This window comes from Lampetra fluviatilis, chromosome 1 (genome assembly GCF_964198595.1).
Source record: "Lampetra fluviatilis chromosome 1, kcLamFluv1.1, whole genome shotgun sequence".
Lineage (NCBI taxonomy): Eukaryota > Metazoa > Chordata > Hyperoartia > Petromyzontiformes > Petromyzontidae > Lampetra > Lampetra fluviatilis.
The window spans coordinates 31849812-31871670 of NC_136275.1; the positions used below are offsets into that span (position 1 = coordinate 31849812).

At 50.3% G+C, this 21859-nt stretch overlaps 1 protein-coding gene across 5 annotated transcripts in view; it reads left to right on the plus strand.

Annotated features, from left to right (window-relative positions):
* The window catches only part of LOC144934737 (caskin-1-like), a 151011-nt gene that overhangs the window by 40357 nt on the left and 88795 nt on the right, over positions 1–21859 (plus strand). For 4 of the 5 annotated variants that reach the window (XM_078860824.1, XM_078860832.1, XM_078860842.1 and 1 more), the window contains exons 3-5: positions 12138–12235; positions 13589–13734; positions 16709–16804. The exons of the other annotated variant lie outside the window; for it this stretch is intronic. In XM_078860824.1, coding sequence (XP_078716950.1) covers positions 12138–12235; positions 13589–13734; positions 16709–16804 — 340 coding nt within the window. The remainder of the gene's footprint in view (positions 1–12137; positions 12236–13588; positions 13735–16708; positions 16805–21859) is intronic. 5 annotated transcript variants of the gene reach the window in all.

Sequence of the window (21859 nt, forward strand, 5' to 3'; positions counted from 1 at the left end):
GGAGGCATCTGACATCCAGATATATCAGGAATCAGAAGAAAACAATCCATGGCAACCGCCCCTGGCTCCCAGTGCCGCCCACATTCACCAGGGCTGAGGAATCGCTCCTGGGGAAAAGGGAATTCCTCGTGCCGATGAAGCGACGTGAGCAGTGAGCTGTGAGTGGGTGTGAGGAGTGAGACACAGATATCTTCCGGGATGGGATTAATGCCTTGAAACGTCGTTGTTGGATGATGATGATGGTCATACTGATGCACCAAATGTGCTGCACTTAAAGGGGACCGTGTAGAGAATGGCACGACTTCATCAAGTTCACTCATTTCTGTGAACGCATAGACCTTCTTGATCGATGGTTCGGCTTTGCATCGTAACTTACGCAAGGCGCCTTGAGCAGAGCCACCGTGGTTCTGGAGCATTTGGTTAATTTAGATCCAGTTGATTGTGCAACAGATATTAATTTAATGTGTGATGTAAGGTGCGAGGGTGATTTAGGTGGGCAGGCTCACGAGTGTTTAAGAGCAATGAGCCAGCTCTGTTGAGTCATCATCATAACCATCATGCCACACTCTTTCTATAATTAACATTTGCAGAATCATCATCAGCATTTTCAATGCCTCCACCAACATCATTATCACCACCAGCTTCATCATCATCATCAGCACCACCATCACTCACACTCTCATCGCTATCACTGCCGCCACCATGGCCATGGAGCGAGCAGGCATCTCCGCCACTCGCTCGTCCGCGAGCATGTGCCATCGCGCTTCTGCTCCGCAGCGGTTCCCCGCTGCCAGATGGAAGCGTTTGCCTTCATTATGTTTTGCAAACGCACTGTATGCCTCCCGGGCCGTGCAGGGGTGAGAGAGAGGGGAGGGGGGGGGGTGCTGGAGTGGCTGGCAGGGGGCACCCACCACTGATTGCCTAATGCAGTGCGGCAGGGGGAGCTCCGTGGGGCCAACGTGGAAAGCAAGGGGGCATTGGTTCATCGTTGTGCCGCTGGGCATTGCTCTTATGGGGTTGAAGAGCAGAGTGGCCGTCGTGCGAGCCAGGATCGTTGGGGGTATCGCCACCAGCAAATTGTTCCCGGTGGTGGTGGTTGTTGGTTAGATTACAAACGTGGACCACCGCAAAGTCACAGACGAGAAAGGAGTTTTCAAGTCGAAGTAATGTGATGCTCAAACTAGCGGAGGAGCGATGCTCATTGCTTGTTTGCAGGCCTGAGCCGGCGGCGTAAAGTCTGCATTCACATGGCAGGGATGAGTCCATCCGTAGGGAAACCGCTGTTGATTTCCCCGACAAAGTGGCACTCATTTTTTTATCAACCCCGGAGGGATGATGGGCTGAGTCAACCCCCAAGCAGGATTTGATCTCGAAACCTTCGGATTGCGAGCCGCGCGCTCGCTCGCACTACCGCTGAGCCACCGAGCTGAAGCGGAGTTCTGCTGCAGCGCAAATTATTTAAAATCTACCCAACTGCTGTTCCGACTGTTGACTCAGCACTGAGCCGACTGCTCGTGCGCAATTGTGTATTTAAAGATTGCGTCATCAGCATGATCAGCATTTAGTACGTGACCTTGCCAAAGGAAGAGAAACGTGGACTCAAAAATACCGTGGTTTTCGTTCAGAATGCTGAAGGAGGTGGAAGTAGGGGGGGGGGGGTCTCTTAGCCATGTCTAAACATGCCGTGGGTATCTGACACCTATGCGATACCCACAGTGGCTGCCCCACCTCGTGTGATTGTATCCTCAGGTTAGCCAGCCGGCTGGCACTGGGGTTGGATTCGCGTTTGGCTCACAGGAGGCCACGAGTTCAGAGCTGCGGTCAGCGGCTGATTTAACCGGTCATCAGTCAGGGAATGATACGTGAAGTAACGCTTTGTGGGAAGTCAGTCGTTCAGTGGTTGAATCAGCACATCATCCTTCAGGGGCTGATACATTGTGAGTACCGGTCAACAGAGGCCACCACATGCGTTTAAATAAGCATAGCTTCTCGCCATAGGATTGTGAAATTTCCAGTATTGGCGCAGGGGTAGGCAATGAGATGGACGCTGCTCCATTGTTTGTTTGAGCAGGGAGACCATTTTGCCTGAAGTTAATAATCAGATTTCCAAAGGCAGGCACTGGCCATTCCGAAAATATTACTCCGATTTCAGAGCGTAATTAGATTGCCATTGCTTTGCACGTCCAGGTTGATTGCTTGTATGTGGCAATGAAACTTAAAAACAATGAATAAGGGAGAAATAATGTTGCGAAGCGGCTTAGGTTAAAACAGGAACTGCAGCAGTCGATGCACACAGAACATGACAGATAGCATAGCTTGCAAGCATGGCTGTGTCCTCTTATTTGTCCCAATGCAGGGAATGGGAGTAATTCCATCGATATTATATTACTATATATCACAGTAGCTGCTGGTCTGTGTGTGTCTGTGTGTGGGGAGCTGTGGTGTAGCGGTTAGCGCGCTGCGCTACTAAACCGGCAATCCGAGTTCGATTCCCGCTCACGGCCAACACCACTGACGATTATCTGAACCGGTCTTGGGCCTCCCCTAGGTCGACTCAGCCTTAAATAAGTACCTGGTGCACTGTGTAAACATCGCCACTGGGGAGACAAAGGCGGCCGGGCGTGGTGCTGGCGACCCACCCACTAGTGTGCCGTGCCAGCCTCCATAGGAGCTCGTTAATAGCACTTGCACCAACAGTCTGTTAAGGCTATATGGGGGATCTTTGTCTGTCTTCGTGGGCAGCGGTAGTGCAGCGGTAGTGCAGCGGTAGTGCAGTGGTAGTGCAAAGGTTAGTGCGCTGTGCTATTTTAATTAAAGACACGTGATCATGTGGCAGAATGACCAATTCACAATTGGACGTGAGTAGCTTGAAACCCTGGTTGCGGAACAACTTGGCTCATCCAAACAATTAATTGTTGAGTTATCGAATCGCCGATGTGTCAGCGATTAAACCTCCACGATTGTTCTCACGCGACACTGACGCCCGATGCAACTGAGCAACGGCGGGGTACGGTCTGGTTTTACTCACAATCAATTCACCCAAAACCTGGGTCAGTTATACAACTGACCTGGTTAGTGTTCGCTTTGGAGTTGGAGGTTGTTGTTGAATGCGGGGGGGGGGCGGGGGGGGGGGCGGGGGGGTGAATCGGTGCCCCCTTTACAACAGGAGCCGTGTTCTCGCAAAGCCTCTCAGATCAGGATTACCGCCGCCGCGCTGCGGGTGTAAACTAAACTATACTAAAAGTATATTCTTGGTTCTTTCGGTAAAGTCACGTAGATAGAAAACGAAAATAATGAAATAGAATTAAAAATTCTAAATTAAAATAATAAAAATAAATTTCAAATAATAAAAGCAAAAAACCCACAATAAAAATATATATTTTTTAAAATAATAATAAATTTCAAATAATAAAAGCAAAAAACCCACAATAAAAATAAATATTTTAAAAAATAATAATAAATTGAAAATAATAAAAGCAAAAAACCCACAATAAAAATATATATTTTTAAAAATAATAATAAATTGAAAATAATAAAAGCAAAAAACCCACAATAAAAAAATATATTTTTAAAAATAATAATAAATTGTAAATAATAAAAGCAAACTATTTTGGTATTTTCCAGGTAAGGCCCACTGAGCTACAGTATGAGGCCCTTTTCCTTTCCGAAGCGACCTGGCTCTCCCGAGTGACAGCTCAATGAAGTGGCTTATCATGTGGACATTTACAGCAGCCAGAATATTCGAAACGCACGTTCCTTTTAAACGTGGAGTGGGAAAAAAACGGGGGACCCGGGAAAAAAAATATCTGCGCAGCCACGGAGAGAGACACGCGAACTCCAAATATGCAGCAGGCGTCAGGGTCGGGAACGAACCCACGACCTCCTGCATACCAGGCGAGGTAATTAACTTATTCTCGCCACCGCGGTGCCTTGTAAGCCCCTCCGTGCGGTGCCCGACTGAGTTCGGTGCTGAGAGCGCACGGCAGGCAGCGGGGTGGGGTGCTGTTCACGACCCCACAATCCGTGTCCATCGCCGTCCCGTGTGAGTGGTTTCACAAAATATACATCAAACTATTTCTCTCTCTCATTGCACGTTCGTTTGTTTCGTACCGTTTGTTGGTCATCGTTGGAGATGCTAATTCACTCGAGGCACTTGCCAGGGGACTACAGAATTGGCACGGTTGGCTACGTACGGTGCGAAAGACGTACAACGTGCCTTCACAAGAGAGACTACAACACATTCCTGCGGAGGGAGCTGGTAGGAACGTTGGGTTGCTCGGTCAATGGCCAGGGTCAACGGCGGCGTGGTGTATTCCGCAAATATGCCCGACTGAGGGTGGGCACAAGCCGGCGTGAGTAGGTTACACGTTGAGTTTTATAAGGGCACCACGGGGTGACCAGCCCCTCCCCACTCACCTCAGCCAGCCCCTCCCCACCCTCCCCACCCAGCCCCTCTCCACCCTCCCCTCCCCACCCAGCCCCTCCCCACCCAGCCCCTCCCCACCCTCCCCACCCAGCCTCTCCTCACCCTCCCCTCTCCACCCAGCCCCACCCCTCCCATTTTTGGATGCACGACGGACGTACACAATAATCCCCTGTGGGCTGGTGGAACCAGGTGGTTCCTACCAGTATTAACTGCATTGTTAAAGAGACTTGAACAGACAGGAGTGTTGTTGTCTGTGTTACTGTAATAATTGCAGGCTGAGTTGACCTCTTGGAAGCCCAGCCCCCAGGTCTGACACAAATTCTAACTGGCACTATGCATCCCGATGGGAGTAGGGGAGGGAAGGGGGCTAGATCGGATCAGATATCATCTGCTAATGATGTTAGCCTTGGCTGGGAATCAAACTAATGTCGCCAGGTTAATGGAGCGGTGCGTAAATCTCGGCCATAGGAGACGGAGCGTAAAAAGAGCAATATCCACCGCGGAGACGGAGCGATGGGATCGGTTTGTGTGCCGTACTGGAACGCGGGAATAGTGACGGCATGGGAAGGCCTTCGTCCAGCAGTGGATATACAATGGCTGATGATGATGCATGAACCCCTGTGCCTCCGCTTCGCACACACACCGCTACAAAGACAAAGATCTCCCATATAGCCTGTAACAGACTGTTGGGGCAAGTGCTGTTAGCGAACACCGATGAAGGCCGGCACGGCACACGACGGGGTGGGTTGGCCAGCACCACGGCCGGCCGTCTTTGTCTCCCCAATGTCGATTTTTATACACCGTACCAGGTACTCATTTGATGCCGAGTCGACCTAGGGGACGACCATGACTGGTTCAGATAATCGTTGCTGGTATTGGCCCTGAGCGGGAATCGAACTCGCGACCTGCCGAGTTCTTAGGGCAGCGCGCAAACCTCTGCACTACCACTCCCCACACTGCTACAACACACAATCACACACACACACCGATACACAGTATATGCACTATCGAACACTCGCACGCACACCAAACCGCGTCTATGGAATGCATCATATGCACCAGGGGAAATTGGGGGTGATGAGGTGAGCATTATTGCGAGCAGACTTTGGAAGCTGCTAACTGCTGGTGTTCCAAGTCAGTCTTTAGGGACCTCTCCAGAGTTTGAGTGTTCAGTGTCTCCCAATCAGCAGCATTAAGCCGTGCGTCTGGCCTCCATCGATCTGTCAGATTATTCATTTAGACGTGCGTGAGGGCATTTCGAGAAAGGAGCTTGTTCTCCCAGTGCATTGCTGTTGCAATGTCACAGCGTCTCTCATAAAATATGAACTAAGCTATAAACTATCTTTTTTTACTGTGAAAATATTTTAAATGCTATTTCATTTTCCCAGGTAAGGCCCACTGAGCAATAAAGCTCTTGTTCAAAAACGACCTGGCTACACATTATAGCTTAGCGATGTGGCTTATCACGTGGACATTTATAGCAGCCAGATTCTTTAAACGCATGTTGATTCTAAATGCGGAGGGAAAAACCGGAGGCCCCAGAGAAAATCCACGCGAACACGGGGAGAGCATGCAAACTCTAAACATACAGATGTCAAGGTCGGGATCGAACCCACGACGTCCTTCATACCAGGTGAAGTAGTTAGCATCTCGCCACCGTGGCGCCAACGTGGGAAGCCCTGCAACTGATGGAGGGGTCTCCAGGGGGTATTTTGCCTCCTCCTCTTTAGAGGTATGACTACCCACTCTTTACCCCACAACACGCAACCTGTCGAGTGACCAACTGTTGCTGGTTGGACAGAGGTGTTTTTTTTCTTCCCGTCCACGTTTAGATTCAACGTGCATCTCGAGTGTTTCGCTGTTGATCCACGTGATAAGCCACTTCGCTGAGCTATCATTTGTGATAGCCAGGTCGCTCATGAAAACGAGCTCTATAGCTCAGGTGGGCCTTACCTGGTAAAACAAACAAAAACAATTCTTTCATAGTTTATGGAGAGTTCCAAAAGGACATTTCTCCCTCTCGCGACGGGAACGTCGAGACCGCAGTTGGAATGACTTTGGGGAGAAATCTGAAGGAGATTGAATGAATGACGGCGGCTCGTGCCCACACTGCCGACGTCCGCTTGGGCGAAAGCGCACGGTTGGCGAGGATGTCGCACGGAGCGTGGCGCGGTGTCACCCCCCACACCCACACCCCACCAGAACCTGCCAGGGGGCATCGTGGGTGGCTACGGGACCCCTGCGACACGTGCCGGCGGTGTGGCAGAGGAGGTTTAGTTTCATATTATTGGGGTGGAGGTGGGGCTCATTGTCTCCCGCGTGGAGTGGAGCGCACGCCCGGAGATGTGAGAATTAATCTCTCGTAAACGGCGTCGCATTTGTCTGTAGATACAGTCTCGCTCGCTCGCAGGATAAATCGTGGTAATGGATCCCGCATCTCGCTCCCACGCGCGCTCTCTCCCTCCCTGTGGTGCTGCTGTGTTATGCACACACAAGAAGCTCGACCACACACCTCATCTGCGATTCTGTGCAGGGTGACACGAAGGTCGCCGCGGTGATGTACAGTGCTGAGAGAAAAAAAATCGGCGTCTTAATTTAACACTGCGATCGGTGGTATGGGTGGAACGCGCGTGCAGGATGGAGGAGGGCTGGGTTGCCGAGACAGGGATTGCAGAGGTGGGCGACACAGAAAGAGGAACCGATGCCAGATGATGTGACGGTGAGAGTGGTCTTCCGAGGGGCGGGTTAAATTGTGTAGCAATGGAAAGACCCAAAGAGTGGCGATTGTGGAGGAAGATCAGAACCTGGGATGTTGGTTGTCCACCGAGCAACATTTGTGGCGTCTGGCAGGATGAGGTGAGGTGTGCTGGCCATCAGCAGTGTTGACTTTGATCACCTCGTGACATTGATCTCTGGCTCTGCTTTCATGTCAAAGGGTGTCTGCTCCACCGGCTATGTTATGAGAAATGCATCATTGGCAATTGTTACTTCTAACGATGATGTTGTTTGCTCAATAATGAGTTCGAGACACGTTTTTCAGTCAAATCCTGTGCGGGAAGCTTGTCCGGTTTCTCAAGTACTTCCCAACAGGGGGTCAAACACACCCCATCATCATCAATCTTGTGGGATCAATACATTGAGTTCACACTTTGTGGAATTTCCAGCGCTGGCTCGAGTCCGCCAGCTTGAGATGAGCACCGCCAGACCCTCAGGTGAGAAAGGGAGAGGATTGCGATCTGGCTGGCGTTTGGATCAGAGCGGGCATGTACCGACGGATCGAATAATCGACTACGTTCCGATCGTTCGGTCGCAATTCGGACGTCGAATTGCGCATTTAAAAATCGATTATTTGCAATGCAGGCGAATGGGACGTGAAAACTACGCTCGTGTTAGATTTCGGCTGTTGGAGTGAACAGCCTGTGTACAAGCGAGACAGGAAAGAAAACCCCATCAACAATACCAACGAGACGATAAAAAACCGGATTGGTGTTGAATCCAATCTCGACCACTGAAATCGCCGTCAGTTCATTGAATTGCTGCCAGAGGTGACTCGTGAGAAGCTTCCAACTCTCGCTAACTCTCGCCTTCTAAGAGAGAGAAAGAGGGTGGTGGTGATGCACGCGTGCTTTAGCCCAGGGCAACGACGCATGCGAATCACGCACCCTCCACCCCTCCACGCCCCGGGGGCTGGAAGCCTCGTGTCCAAAATATCCCCCGGACAAACAAAAACACACACGCGCATCTTCGCGCATCAGCAGTACACTCACACACGCACACGCGCGCACGTGTGCGTGTGTATGTACTGCTGATGCACACACACACACGCGCGCACGTGTGCGTGTGTGTGTACTGCTGATGCACACACACACACACGCGCGTGTGTGAGTGTGCGCACATCAGCAGCATCGGCAGCTGGTACCGACTCTGACTCATTAGGCGGGAAGGCAAAACGCACGGCGTCAGGCACGCCGGCTTGGAATTAAGCAAGTGCGCTCCTCCTGCACACTCGGCCACCTTGACCACCTTGACCAAGGCCGGCGCTCACTTGACACTGATGTCAGCGATGGTCTGGTGCTACGCTCCGTGAAAGCGGCTCACGGCGTTGGTGGGAGGGTGGCGAGTGGCCGTTGTGCGCGTTTGGACGGACGGACGCGGAGCCCGGTTGATAGCCGACGCGAGCGCCAATTTGGGTTCCACGTTGGGCTGCTGAGCTGAAGGAAATCGAGAGTGCGAGAAGGCTCGTGCGTGCGTGCGTGGTGTCTGCGTGTTGGTTGAGCGGTGGTGTAGCGGTGAGCGCTACGCTGCGCTACGAACCCGGCGAGCCGAGTTCAATTCCCGCTCACGGCCAACGCCGGTGACGATTATCTGAACCAGGTCCTGGGCATCCCCTAGGTCGACTCAGCCGCAAATTAGTACCTGGCGCAGTGTGTAAACATCGCCACTGGGGAGACAAAGGCGGCCGGGCGGGGTTCTGGCCACCCACCCCCTCCTGTGCTGTGCCGACCTTCATCGGCGCTCCTCGCTAACAGCACTTGCCCCAACAGTCTGTTACAGGCTGGTACCACTGGGGTATTGTGATGTTTAATAAGATCGAGCGCACTGCGCGTGTATGAGGTCGTGTGATCAGTTGCAACATCACCGTATTCTGAACCCTAACCCACCCAAACATGTGCCGTGTGTTCATGCATTTAGGCAAAGATCCCCCATAATTACCCTTAACGAGCACTTATGAAGGCCGGCGCGGCACAAGAGGGGGTGGGTGGCCAGCTCCATGCACGGCCGCCTTTGTGTTCCCAGCACTGATGTTTACACATCGCACCAGACACTAAAATGAGGCTGAGTCGACCTAAGGGAGGCACACCCGATTTTGGCCGCGAGTGGGAATTGAACTCGGATCGCCGGGTTTGTAGTGCAGTGCACCAGCCACTACGCTGCAGCTCACAATCTGTACAAGTATACACATCTGGTCACACACACAGCTACTGGATTATACAGGGTGTTTAAAAAAAGATCGACCCGATTTGAAATCGCTATATCTCTGTAACCACGAACCGCCCATGAATGAAATTCTTACCACTTGAACGGGCGGGGCATAGAGAGAGGGCGGGGCATAGAGAGAGGGCGGGGCATAGAGAGAGGGCGGGGCATAGAGAGAGGGCGGGGCATAGAGAGAGGGCGGGGCATAGAGAGAGGGCTGGGCATAGAGAGAGGGCGGGGCATAGAGCGAGGGCGGGGCATAGAGAGAGGGCGGGGCATAGAGAGAGGGCGGGGCATAGAGAGAGGGCGGGGCATAGAGAGAGGGCGGGGCATAGAGAGAGGGCGGGGCATAGAGAGAGGGCGGGGCATAGAGAGAGGGCGGGGCATAGAGAGAGGGCGGGGCATAGAGAGAGGGCGGGGCATAGAGAGAGGGCGGGGCATAGAGAGAGGGCGGGGCATAGAGAGAGGGCGGGGCATAGAGAGAGGGCGGGGCATAGAGAGAGGGCGGGGCATAGAGAGAAGGCGGGGCTTAGAGTTTCAAATAAATACAGCTCGATGCCTCTCCCAGCGCACAAACAGCCCCGAGCCTCAGTCATTTGCAAGACGGTGACCCCGCAACACAAGGGGCGTTTTGCGCTCTGCAGTTCAGCAAGACTGAATCCGTAATTGCGGTGCAGCGTGCGTTTCAACAGCGTTTTGGCATTGATCCGCCAATGTCAAAGAGCATTCGTCGTTGGCACCGGCAATTTGAGGAACCAGGCTGTCTGTGTAAGGGGAAGAGCACAGGGCGACCACGCACCTCAGAGGGAAACGTGAGAAGAGAGGCGTTTTGGACGAATTCAACTATCGTCTCGATGTTGTCCGTACAGCAGGTGGAGGGCACATAGAGCATTTATAAAATGGTTAGTAAAACTTGATAACACATGAAACTGTTTGTAACTTTTTGTGCAATTGTAACGTGTTGCCATCGTGAAATATACCGCTTTGAAATTGGGTCCATCGCTTTTTAAACACCCTGAACAGTTGCACCTCCAGACGTTTGCCTTAAAGTACAGGGGGAAAAGGGTTTTCATCGAAAGAGTGCCGTGCCAATAAATATTTATCTTCATGTAGGAGTATAAGAACAACTCTTTGCATCTAATAATAATACGGCAGAAACATCACATAACACGAGGCTAACCACAGCATCTGGGCACATAAAACAGTAAAACATTACACGAAAGTATTGTGCTAATTATAATTACATAGAATGTTAAAGGCAAAACACGCGACTCTGCCGGTCACGTGCAATTGTGTGCTCACCAGGAGAAGCTTTGCGTAGGGCAATATCTATTTTTTAACTCCCTACAGGTAGTAATAATAATAACAATTGCTTATCGACAAGGGAAGCCACACTGAGTTTGAACACTCTCCCAGCAGTGTCTTGCATTTGGAAAGTTTGGACAAAATCAATGATACCGTTTAAAATATATATAAATATATTGATGTAGGTTTTTCACGTCTCGATGAATGGGACATTCCCTTAAAAGCCGCTCTTTCGGGATCGCCGCGGCGAGCTCCGCTCCCCGGCGCAAGCGGCGGGGAGAACGCACAAACTCCGCAGGCACACAAACACAGGGTGCCCGAGTCAGGAATCGAACCCTGAGCGACCTCCTGAACCCGCGTGGCACGGGGCGCTGTGCCGCTGGGCTGCTGCCCGGGTGCTTGGAGGCACCTCGCGGTCTGGGCCGGGCCTCTCTCACCGCTCGTCATTACCCGCTGTAAACCGTTGTGACAGCGCTCGCGCTATCAATCAATCAGTCACATTGCTTATTTGTGAGCGGCTGCGAGCCCACCGAGACCGAATCGTCTCTTTTTAGAAGGGAGACCCGGCCGAGCAAAGCACTGTACGCCAAGGCAGACACGCCACTCAAGGAGGTTGCGTGCCTGTGTGTGAGAGTCTGTTCGTGTGAGTTGTAGCGGCCTTCATATGTGCTCGCTAGCAGCACTTGCCCCTCCAGTCTGTTAAGGCTATACGGGGGATCTTTGTCTTTGTCGCGTGTGTAGGTGGGGAGCGGTAGTGTAGCGGCGAGCGCGCTGCGCTATGAACCCGGAGAACCGAGTTCGATTCCTGCTCACGGCCAACAACAGTAACGGTTACCTGAACCGGTCATGGGCCTCCTCTAGGACGACTCGGCCTCAAATGAGTATCTGGCGCGGTGTGTAAACATCGCCACTGGGGAGACAAAGGCGAACGGGCGTGGTGCTGCCCACCCACCCCCTCGTGTACCGTGCCGGCTTCCATAGGTGCTCACGAACAGCACTTGCCCGAACAGTCTATTAAGGCTATACAGGGGATCTTTGTCTATGTTTGTGTGTACCTGTTTTTTTGACGTGTGTGTCTCTGTGTGCATGTGTGTATGGAGCAACGCTGCAGACGTTCGCACACTGCTGTATGACCTCCAGATACCCGCATTCAACTCCCAGCCATGCACAACGCGGGAAGCAAATAGAATCTGTACAAATCATTCCTGATGTGTGAACATCGGGAATGTGGAGACAGGGGCAACCAGGCATGGATGCTGGCCTCATGACACCCTCTCGTGTCATCCTGACCCTAATAGGTGCTCGTTAGCAGCGTTCTCCCCTGTGGTCTGTCATGCCGATTGGGGGTCGTGCATGTGTGTGTGCGTGTGCCCACTAACAGCACTTGCCCCGACAGTTTGTTAAGGCTATGCGGGTGATCTTTGTCTAGGTTTTCCGCGCTGCACCATGCGGCTCTTATGGGAAACTCGGAGCTCATCTCCCTGCTGCTCGATGCCCAGGCAGCTGTGGACCTGCGTGACAACAAAGGTACGGAGGAACTCCATCGGGAAAGGCGCCCGAGTCACAGGAGGGGTTTACAGCTGGGGCATCTGCCGGTTATGTCAGTCAGTCAACACACGGCACCCGGGTCTGCCCAGTGGCCTCCTGTCAGCGAGCCTTGGACACTTGACGTGGCCTCAAAGCGCACCTGGCCTGGCACAGGCGCCGTGGTCACCGTCACTTAGTGGCAATTGGCGGTGGTCTTGGTATAGGAGCACTGATGTCCACACATTGTCACAACCCCAGCCGGAAATCTAACCCCCAACCTTAATTCTTTATTTAACTCTAACCTGAACCCTACCTTAACCCTATCTCTAACTCTAACCTGAACCCCCAACCTTAACCCTATCTTTAACTCTAACCTGAACCCAACCTTAACCCTATCTTTAATTTTAGCCTGAACCCCAACTCCTATCCCAATTTGATTCCTAACACAAACTCTAACGTCAACCAAAGCACTACCCCAAAACCTAAATCTTTACCAAAACCTGAACCATAACTCCAACCCAAGCTCAATCTTCCCACAAATCTCACTCCTAATCTTACCCTGACAGTTAATTATAATCTTAACCATAGCACGGGTATTAGCATCAGTGACTTTAATTTAAACCCCAAAGTGCCACTAACCCAACACTCAATTATAACCATAACTTTAGCCCTAACACTTAATTCTAACTTTAGCCCTAACACTTAATTCTAACCATAACCCTAGTATTAAACCTAATATTTAGCTTCAGTCCCAACACTAACCATGACTCTAACCCAACCAATATATTCCACTAATCTAAGACACAATCACAACTTTAATCTTATCCCTCGCTTTAATCTCGACTATAACCAAACACAACACACCCAAAACTAACACTTAATCCTAACATCAAACATTACCCGAATCCTAACACTTCCCAAATCTAATAAGCCTGTCCCGAACCTCATCTCTAGCCTCGTCTTATCTCTGTCCCAATCATAACATACACTCTGGCCCTGTTCCTACCTCTTTACGCAGCACATAATGATCACGATTATTGATAGCCCTTTCTCAAACCACCGCTAAGTTAGAGGCCTTCCCAAGCCACATCAAGTCACGCGGTTGTTTGAGAGGACCACCCCCACCACCACCACCCCCACCACCACCACCACCACCACCGCCACCCCCACCACCACCACCACCACCCCCACCACCACCACCACCACCGCCCCCACCGCCACGACCACCACCACCACGTTGGAGCAATGAGTTCACCTCGTGCACAGGAGCAGAATGGGACCCTGGCGTCGCAGGGGCGTGAGAGACGTCGACAGCAGTGGATAGAACATGGCTGTGCCTGACTCTGGGGGCAGGTATGCGGGCGCTGCACCTGGCGGCGTGGCAGGGCAAGGCGGAGCCGTCGCTGCTGCTGCTGCGTGCCGGAGCCTCCGTCAATGCCCAGTCCGACGAGGGGGAGATCCCCCTGCATCTGTCAGCCCAGCACGGCCACCACCAAGTGGTGAGCGTGCGGCGCTGATGCCCGCGGCAGTTGCCACCACTGCCACAGCCGCCACCACGACTCACGCTGCCACCACCACCACCACGACTCACGCTGCCACCACCACCACCACGACTCACGCTGCCACAGCCGCCACCACGACTCACGCTGCCACCACCACCACCTCCACCCCGACTCACACTGCCACCGCTGCCACCACGACTCACGCTGCCACCGCTGCCACAGCCGCCACCACGACTCACGCTGCCACCACCACCACCTCCACCCCGACTCACACTGCCACCGCCGCCACCACGACTCACGCTGCCACCACCACCACGACTCACGCTGCCACCACCACCACCACCACGACTCACGCTGCCACCACCACCACCACCCCGACTTACGCTGCCACTACCACCACCACCCCGACTCACACTGCCACCACCACCACCCCGACTCATGCTGCCACCACCACCACCACCACCACCCCGACTCACGATGCCACCACCACCACCACCCCGACTCACGCTGCCACCACCACCACCACCACCCCGACTCACGCTGCCACCACCACCACCACCCCGACTCACGCTGCCACTACCACCACCACCCCGACTCACACTGCCACCACCACCACCACCACCCCGACTCACGCTGCCACCACCACCACCACCACCACCCCGACTCACGCTGCCACCGCCGCCACCACGACTCACGCTGCCACCGCCGCCACCACGACTCACGCTGCCACCGCCGCCACCACGACTCACGCTGCCACCACCACCACGACTCACGCTGCCACCACCGCCACCACGAACCACTGCCACCACCACCTCTACCAAAACGCGTATCACTATCATTGTCGACACCGTCATCACTACTAAGTGGTGAGAGAAAATGGCTGTGCCACCACCACTGCTGTAGTTGTCACAACAATCACCACTACCTACCACCGTCTCAACGTACACCATGGCCAAGTGATAAGAGAAAGGTTAGAGAGACAGCAGTGATGCCACCAGCAATCACTTTCTCTGCAAAAAAACACCACCACTAGCACCACGATTCATAGGTGAGAGAGAGAGCAAGAGCAGTGCTGCACCTTAGCTGTGACTTTGCTTCCCTCAACCATCATCACCTCTGCCATCATCGTCGTCACTATTACCACTGTCAATATTGCATCAGCCGCTAGGAACGCAGCAATTCGCCTTCTCCACGAGACTATTAATTGTCACGATTACAGGTCACGATTTGGGGTCACAATTAAATTAATGAATTCATTATTTGTTTGCTAAAAATTGTTAACGCCCTCCACGGCCTCTGCTACTGCTGGCATCGCTACCACCATCACCAATTGCCACCACAGGCACCGCAATTATCACTATCATCAATGCCACCACCACCCCCTCAGCCATTATCACCTTGACCATCACTTCCACTGCCATAACAACCACTCTCAAGCGATACGTAACGGAGCTGTCATTCCCCTACTATGATCGCCATTATCACCACCACCTCAATTACCACCGCCATGACCACCACACAACTGCAAATTGGTGTCCGATAGCTTACATTATGGTTATTTCTTATTTGTTTTTGTATCGTAGTGACTGAAGCATACTTGGGAATAAGACTCAAGTCAAATCATTAGCATCGTTGTGGGGAATACATACAACACACTATATAACCAGATAATATTCAAATTCCATTCATTCATTCAAAATTTTTTTTTAGTAAAACTCGACCTCCACTGAAGAGGGCATCGCAATACTTTACAAGATGAATTAAATGAAGGTAGTCCGACATATAAAATCTAGACATATACAAAAATATCAAAATGAGGGGGCATACTCAAGGAAATCTAAAATGAAAAAATGAGTCTTGCTGATTGAGTAAATTTGGAAGAGAGTTCAATATCTTAGGCACCACACTCGAGAAGGCCCTACTACCCAGCATAGAATGTCTCTCCACGTGAGAAAATACATATTCTTTACACAACCCATGGCCTTCTAGGAGTGCATAATTTCAGCAGCATTGATTCAATGGAAGCAATACTGTGGACCGGTTTCTACAGAATCGATGCTGTTGAATTTGTGCACTCCTGGAAGGTCGTGAAGTCGATGTGTTGTGTTTAACAAAAAAACCCATGTGTGTTGAGACATATATATGAAGGAGGCATCGTCTGCTTGGCTATTTAGTAAATAATAGGTTTGGAAACATTGCTTATTTCTCAATGTTCCTCGTACTTGGAGCAGTATTGCATCTTTTACATTTAAAAACCATTACCTCACAGTCGGAGTTAAATGGGCAATTGGGCTCATTGCATGGACAATTTCAAAGCAAGCGCTTTTGAACCATGCCCCATCATACGTTGTTATTCACATTTTTATCGACAATTAAAGTTTTACGTAATATGTAAAACGTTGAATATAACGAGGTATTTTCTAAAAGGTTTGCCTTCTTAGCAGCGAAACGTCGACCTTGAATACTTTAGATTTTTTTCCATATGTATTCTATATGACTCTCACAACCCAAGTATTCTTTTAAAAATAAAAATGTTGGCTTAAATGGTCTCTCATCAGCATCATCATCATCATCCTGATAAATCCACTGCTGGATGAAGGCTCCCCCAAACCAATGCCATCTCTCACTGTCCGTATGATATAACAATTCACTCAGCACCTGCCCACGAGCTGATTAAATACTCCATTTGCACGGCAGACGCCCTCTTCGGCCCATTCCCTCCCTTGGCTCTTATAGCTCTCAACGAGGTAATATAAAAATGAAACACATATTTAAACGTACACACAGACACGGCTGCACGTGCCGACTCCACAGTTTGTACTTTGCACTCATGCCGCAGTCTCTATGGCCGTGCTCTCTGTGCACCCTGCCCTGTGTGTCTCTGCCCTCTGTCTCTTCCCCCCTGCCCTCTGTGTCTCTGCCTCCTGTGCCCTCTGCCCTCTGTGCCCCCTATCGTCTGTCGTCTCTGCAGTCAGAGATGCTGCTGCAGCACCAGTCCAACGCGTGCATCGTCAACAGCGCCAACAAAACCCCGCTCGACATGGCCTGCGAGTTCGGCCGCGTCAAGGTCAGCAGCAGCATCAGCGCACATCCTTCTTCACCCCCGTGTGGGAATGGAACATTCCGCAGCGCGTGTTTATATCCCAGTATAACTGCGCGAATGCATCCATAAATTACGTACCTGTGAGTAGCTGTGAAACGGCTGGCCGGTTGTGCATGGCACTGCTGAATTAAGATTTCAGCCTTTTTTATTTTTATATTCCTGCGGGGAATTGCTTTGTATTTATTTTCACAATCTCCCTGTGTTTGCCTGCTGATGAGATTTTTTCTTTTAGAAGTCTAGGCATGTGTGTGCACGTGTATGGGGAGCGGTCGCCTAGTGGTCAGCGCGCTGTGCTGCAAACCTGGCAACCCGAGTCCGATGCCGGCTCACGGCCTTAAAACAGTGATGAATATGTGAACTGGTTCTTGGACTCCCCTAGGTCGACTTGGCCTTAACTGAGTACCTGGTGCGGTGTGTAAACATCAGCACTGGGGAAACAAAGGTGGTCGGGTGCAGTGCTGGTCACAGCACGTTCCCCCAACAGCCTGCCTGGGTGAAATGGGGATCTTCATCTTTGTCTTCACGCGAGCGCAAGACGAGCGGCGGTGCAGCGGTTAGCACACTACGCTCTGAGCTCACCGGTTATTTGCACCCCCTAGGAAGCAATAATTCTAAAATATCTGGGAATATCGAGTCCCCTCTTGGATATCTCTCCTTATCAAAGTCACATTAACCCTAAACCCAAACTGGAACGATTGTTCACTCGTGGGGAAAACCAATAGTTCACCCTGGGTGTACAAATATTTATCTGACACAGGCCAAGGACAACATTAGCAGCTCGTGATGTCTGAACTGGTCCCGGGGGGCCCTCCCGCCCCTAGGTCGAGTCAGCCTTAAGTGTGGCATGTAAGCTGGGGGAGACAAAGGTGGCCAGGCATGGCATTCCGCTGTCTAAGTCACTGCCCTCTGTGCCCTTGCCACGCCCCACGCCGGCCGTGACGATTGCTCATGGAACAGCGCTCGCTCTTACGGTCGGAATGGCTACACGAGCCGTGCCAAATCTGTGCCACAGTCCCATCAGCCACAGTTAGATTCCTGGCTTTGAGACACATATCGCCGGCAGACATTGCAATCTTAACCTGGCCTGTTCTTCCACTAGGCCCACTCAGTTGACCAATTAGAACCGAGTGCAGTGTGGTCAGTGTCACTAATGGAAAGACAAAGGTGGCCAGGCGTGTTTGGTCCGATCCCTGGGGCCGGCAACCTGCAGCTCTGAAGCCGCGTTCGGTTCTTTAAGAGCTACTTCGTGGCTGTTATTTACTAAGGAGCACCGTCTCGTTTTCACATTGCGATGTATTGACATGCTTTTGAAATAGAGGTTGTTTCGATTTAAAGCTTTTGTGACTGCAGGGATTCATCTTCTTGGTTCTTTCGGTAACGTCACGTAGAATGGAAATAATAAATAATAAAAATAAAACATAATCAAATAAAAACCAAGAAGATAGAGGTTGTTTATTACTGAATTCGAAAAAACAATCTTGTTTTGTTTACTGACCCCTGCCCAATCCACACCACCCTCTCGTCTGCCATTCTAGCCTTGTAGGTGCTCACTAACACCACTTGCCCCGGCATTCTATTCAGGTAAATTGAGGATCTTTGTCTTTTGATCTATGCTGTACTTTTATATGCAGCCTTTGCCCATGATCCATTTCAACTTCAAAATCTGATTTACTTCAACATGTCAAATCTCGGAAAGTAAACCGGTATGGGCCTGCATAGTGTCTGGACAGGTCAATACCATCCATAAAACAGGCTTTGTAGGGTGCTGTGAGACTATGTTGTTCGCAGGGGATGGTGCAACAAAAATCCGTTATTGTACCATACTACAGTAATCCCTCGCCACTTCGCGGTTCAAGTTTCGCGGCCTCAGTGCATCGCGGATTTTTCGAACTGATTTAAAGGCCTCATTATACCTGTGCAGTAACACCATCATCATCATCATTCATCATCACATTCATCGAACTGCACAGGTCTGTCATCGTCGTCATTGTCATCGTCATTGTCATCGTCGTCGTCGTCATTACTGGAGTCAAGTCTCAAGATACTACTGTCATTGGTGAGTGTAGAACACCATAATACGTTTCGTATGAGAGAGAGAGAGTGAATGTATAATATTAAGGTTTTATAATTAAATAGATTTAAGTAAAACATATATATATATATAAAGTATAAATATACATATTTTAAACATTCTGGTACCCACACACACATATACGGAAATTCCTAGGGGGCCAATCCTACTTCGCGGATTTTCACCTATCGCGAGGGGTTCCGGTCCCCATTAACCGCGATAAACGAGGGATCACTGTATTCCCCAATGTCTATGCTGCTCGCTTACACCGACAGCCCGCACTGGCAAGCGTGAAGTGCGGTCAAATCACTTCCACAAAACTCGCGATGCGGGGAGGCTCTCATCCAGCAGTGGATTGACATGATCACTGTACACGCGCATTATAAATATTTTGTATGACGATGCAGAGAAATGTGTCTAGCGTCCCGGGAGATTTTTTTTTTAACTCATGTATTCTTTTTCATGCTACCGCAATCGTAACTCGAGCCAGCGTGAAAGATCCGCCTCGGATTCCGAGACTTATTTAAGACGTAAAAGAAAACGCCGTGAGCATGCAACTGTTTATAAATGTGCGAAAGCCATCGCGGCAGCAGTATTTTCTGGCCGCGATGCATATTCAAGTATGGAATAATGCAGCATTGCAGTGTGAACAGTGTGAATGCAAAGCATTCCTTGATATAGACTGTTAATCCAATATTCTATGGGGTTTTTACGCAGTTTATTTAGTTCACGAGGAAACAACGTCTTGTCCCGGTCCGTTCGGGATGCTCCGTCTGTCGAGGTTTTTAGGGCTCGTCTCAAAACACGTTTATTTTCTCCTGCGGATCTTTCTGCGTGGGGTGGTTTTCCTCTTAGTTTGAATGTTAAGGGTTTTTACTGGGATTGTGTTGCAAAGCACTGAGGCTTTGTGTGAATGGCACTATATACAACTGAGTTTTATTCACTTAAAATAAAATAGCCCGTCGACCTACCCATACTGGACATCTGTGGAAAAGAGCTTCATAGCTCATCGGATTCCTCCTCCTGCAGTCTAAATAAAGATTCTGATTCTGAGATTAGTGAAGGGTGGCACTCTACTTTGTTGGCGACTTTAGGCGATTGGTAGAAATTCCACATTCCCATGGCCGTCTTAATGGACACGTTTGCTATTAACACTGCCTCGTACCACAACAAATACACCTTAGGCGTACACCGTAAGCAATGCCGCTTGGCAGAGAGAGGGCAGAGAGATTGCCTGACTTGTAGATGGAAATCACACTTTATACACCGTGGGGCTCTCAGATCACTTGAACTCTGGGGTCAAAATAATTTACTTTCTACTTTAATGTGCAAATATAAGTGTGTGCATTGAAAAACTTGTTTTTTAAGCAAATTTTTGTACCGTATAAATATTATAACTGCTATTTCATTTTAACAGGTAAGGCCCACTGGAACTATATAACTCTTTTTCAGAAGCGACCTGGCCACAATGATAGCCCAATGAAGTGGCTTATCATGTGGAAATTGATAGCAGCCAAATACTCGAAGCATGTTTGTAAACGTGGAGGGAAAAACTGGAGAAAAATCCACACGATCACGGGGAGAACATGCAAATTCCATAAATACAGGCGTGAGGGTCAGCATCGAATCCACGACCTCCTGTATACCAGGCGAAGTAGATAACATCTCGCCATCGTGAGATGTTAACTGTTAAGAACAGCATCACTATAACCCTCTTCGCCAATGAACAAATCACCCGGGCTTGGAATGCACCCGATCTGGTCGGACCTCGAAAGCCAAGCAGATCTGAGCTTGGACAGTGTCTGGATGGGTGTCCACCATGCACACGCAGGTGTTGTCATAGGGCTTCCGGGCGACATTCTGTTTATTTCGAGTTGTACTGTACGTCTATGCTGCCCCCCTTTACCAATCCGCACTGACGAGGTGAAGTATGGTCAAACGGCCTCCACAAGCAGCCCTGTGTGGGGAGGCCCTCATCCAGCAGTGGATTGACAAAAGGCCTCTATGCTTCTATGGGCATTGTGCGGCGCGCCTCTCTACCAGGGGAAATTCCACATTTCCATGACAGGGACCATTTTTAAGAACCACTGACGACTTCGTACCACTTTTATGACCCTGTAGAGATGGCAATGATGGCTTGCTTTCTCAACTCTGGACCCTACAATGACTGCAATGCTATAACAATGCGCGCATATGCACAATAGTGCATATCGCAACACCGTATTAAATTTGCACAGATGAATTATTTTAATTAAAAGCTTGTATATTAACAATATTAATTCGAGCATTTTTGCAATGAAAATACAGCAATTAATTCTAAATCATGATCACAGTTGTCACCAAGGTTGCGCTCAGTGCATCGGAACGGGCGTGTTAACGCAAACGACAATATTAAATCTATTACGATTATAACTACGTAATTATTTGAACAATCGAAAAGTAGGAATTATTATGGCAATTGTAGGTCTCGCAGCTGAGGACAGCGAAACAGCAGTGGCCGCTCCGGCGGCATGACGAGTGGCGAAATTTGCACGCCTCTCATTGGTCAGAGGCTCCCCAACAGCCATTCTGATTGGACGAGACGTTTACCCTCGTGAATGGGCGCGACCATTCGTGATTGCAAAAAAACCGAGGGGGGGGGGGGGTAAAATAAACGAGTATTAATAACTATTCAAGTTAAGTGAAAAACGTGAATAGGCACATGATCGGCGGGATCTGGACAGGTCGTTTTAATAAAATCTTGAATTGTCACGCGAGACGAGTCTGTGTGAAAAACTTCAGCTCGCTTGGCTTCGTAAGACCGAAGGAAATAAGCGTCAAACATGTGAAAGACGATAAAATGGACAACACCTCAAGTTAAATAAAAGTGTCCAAACAGCTCTCCTCCGTTGTGTTTCTTTGGTTGTCACCGCGTGTTGGCTCGGCACGAAGCCCAACGTTTCGCTCTC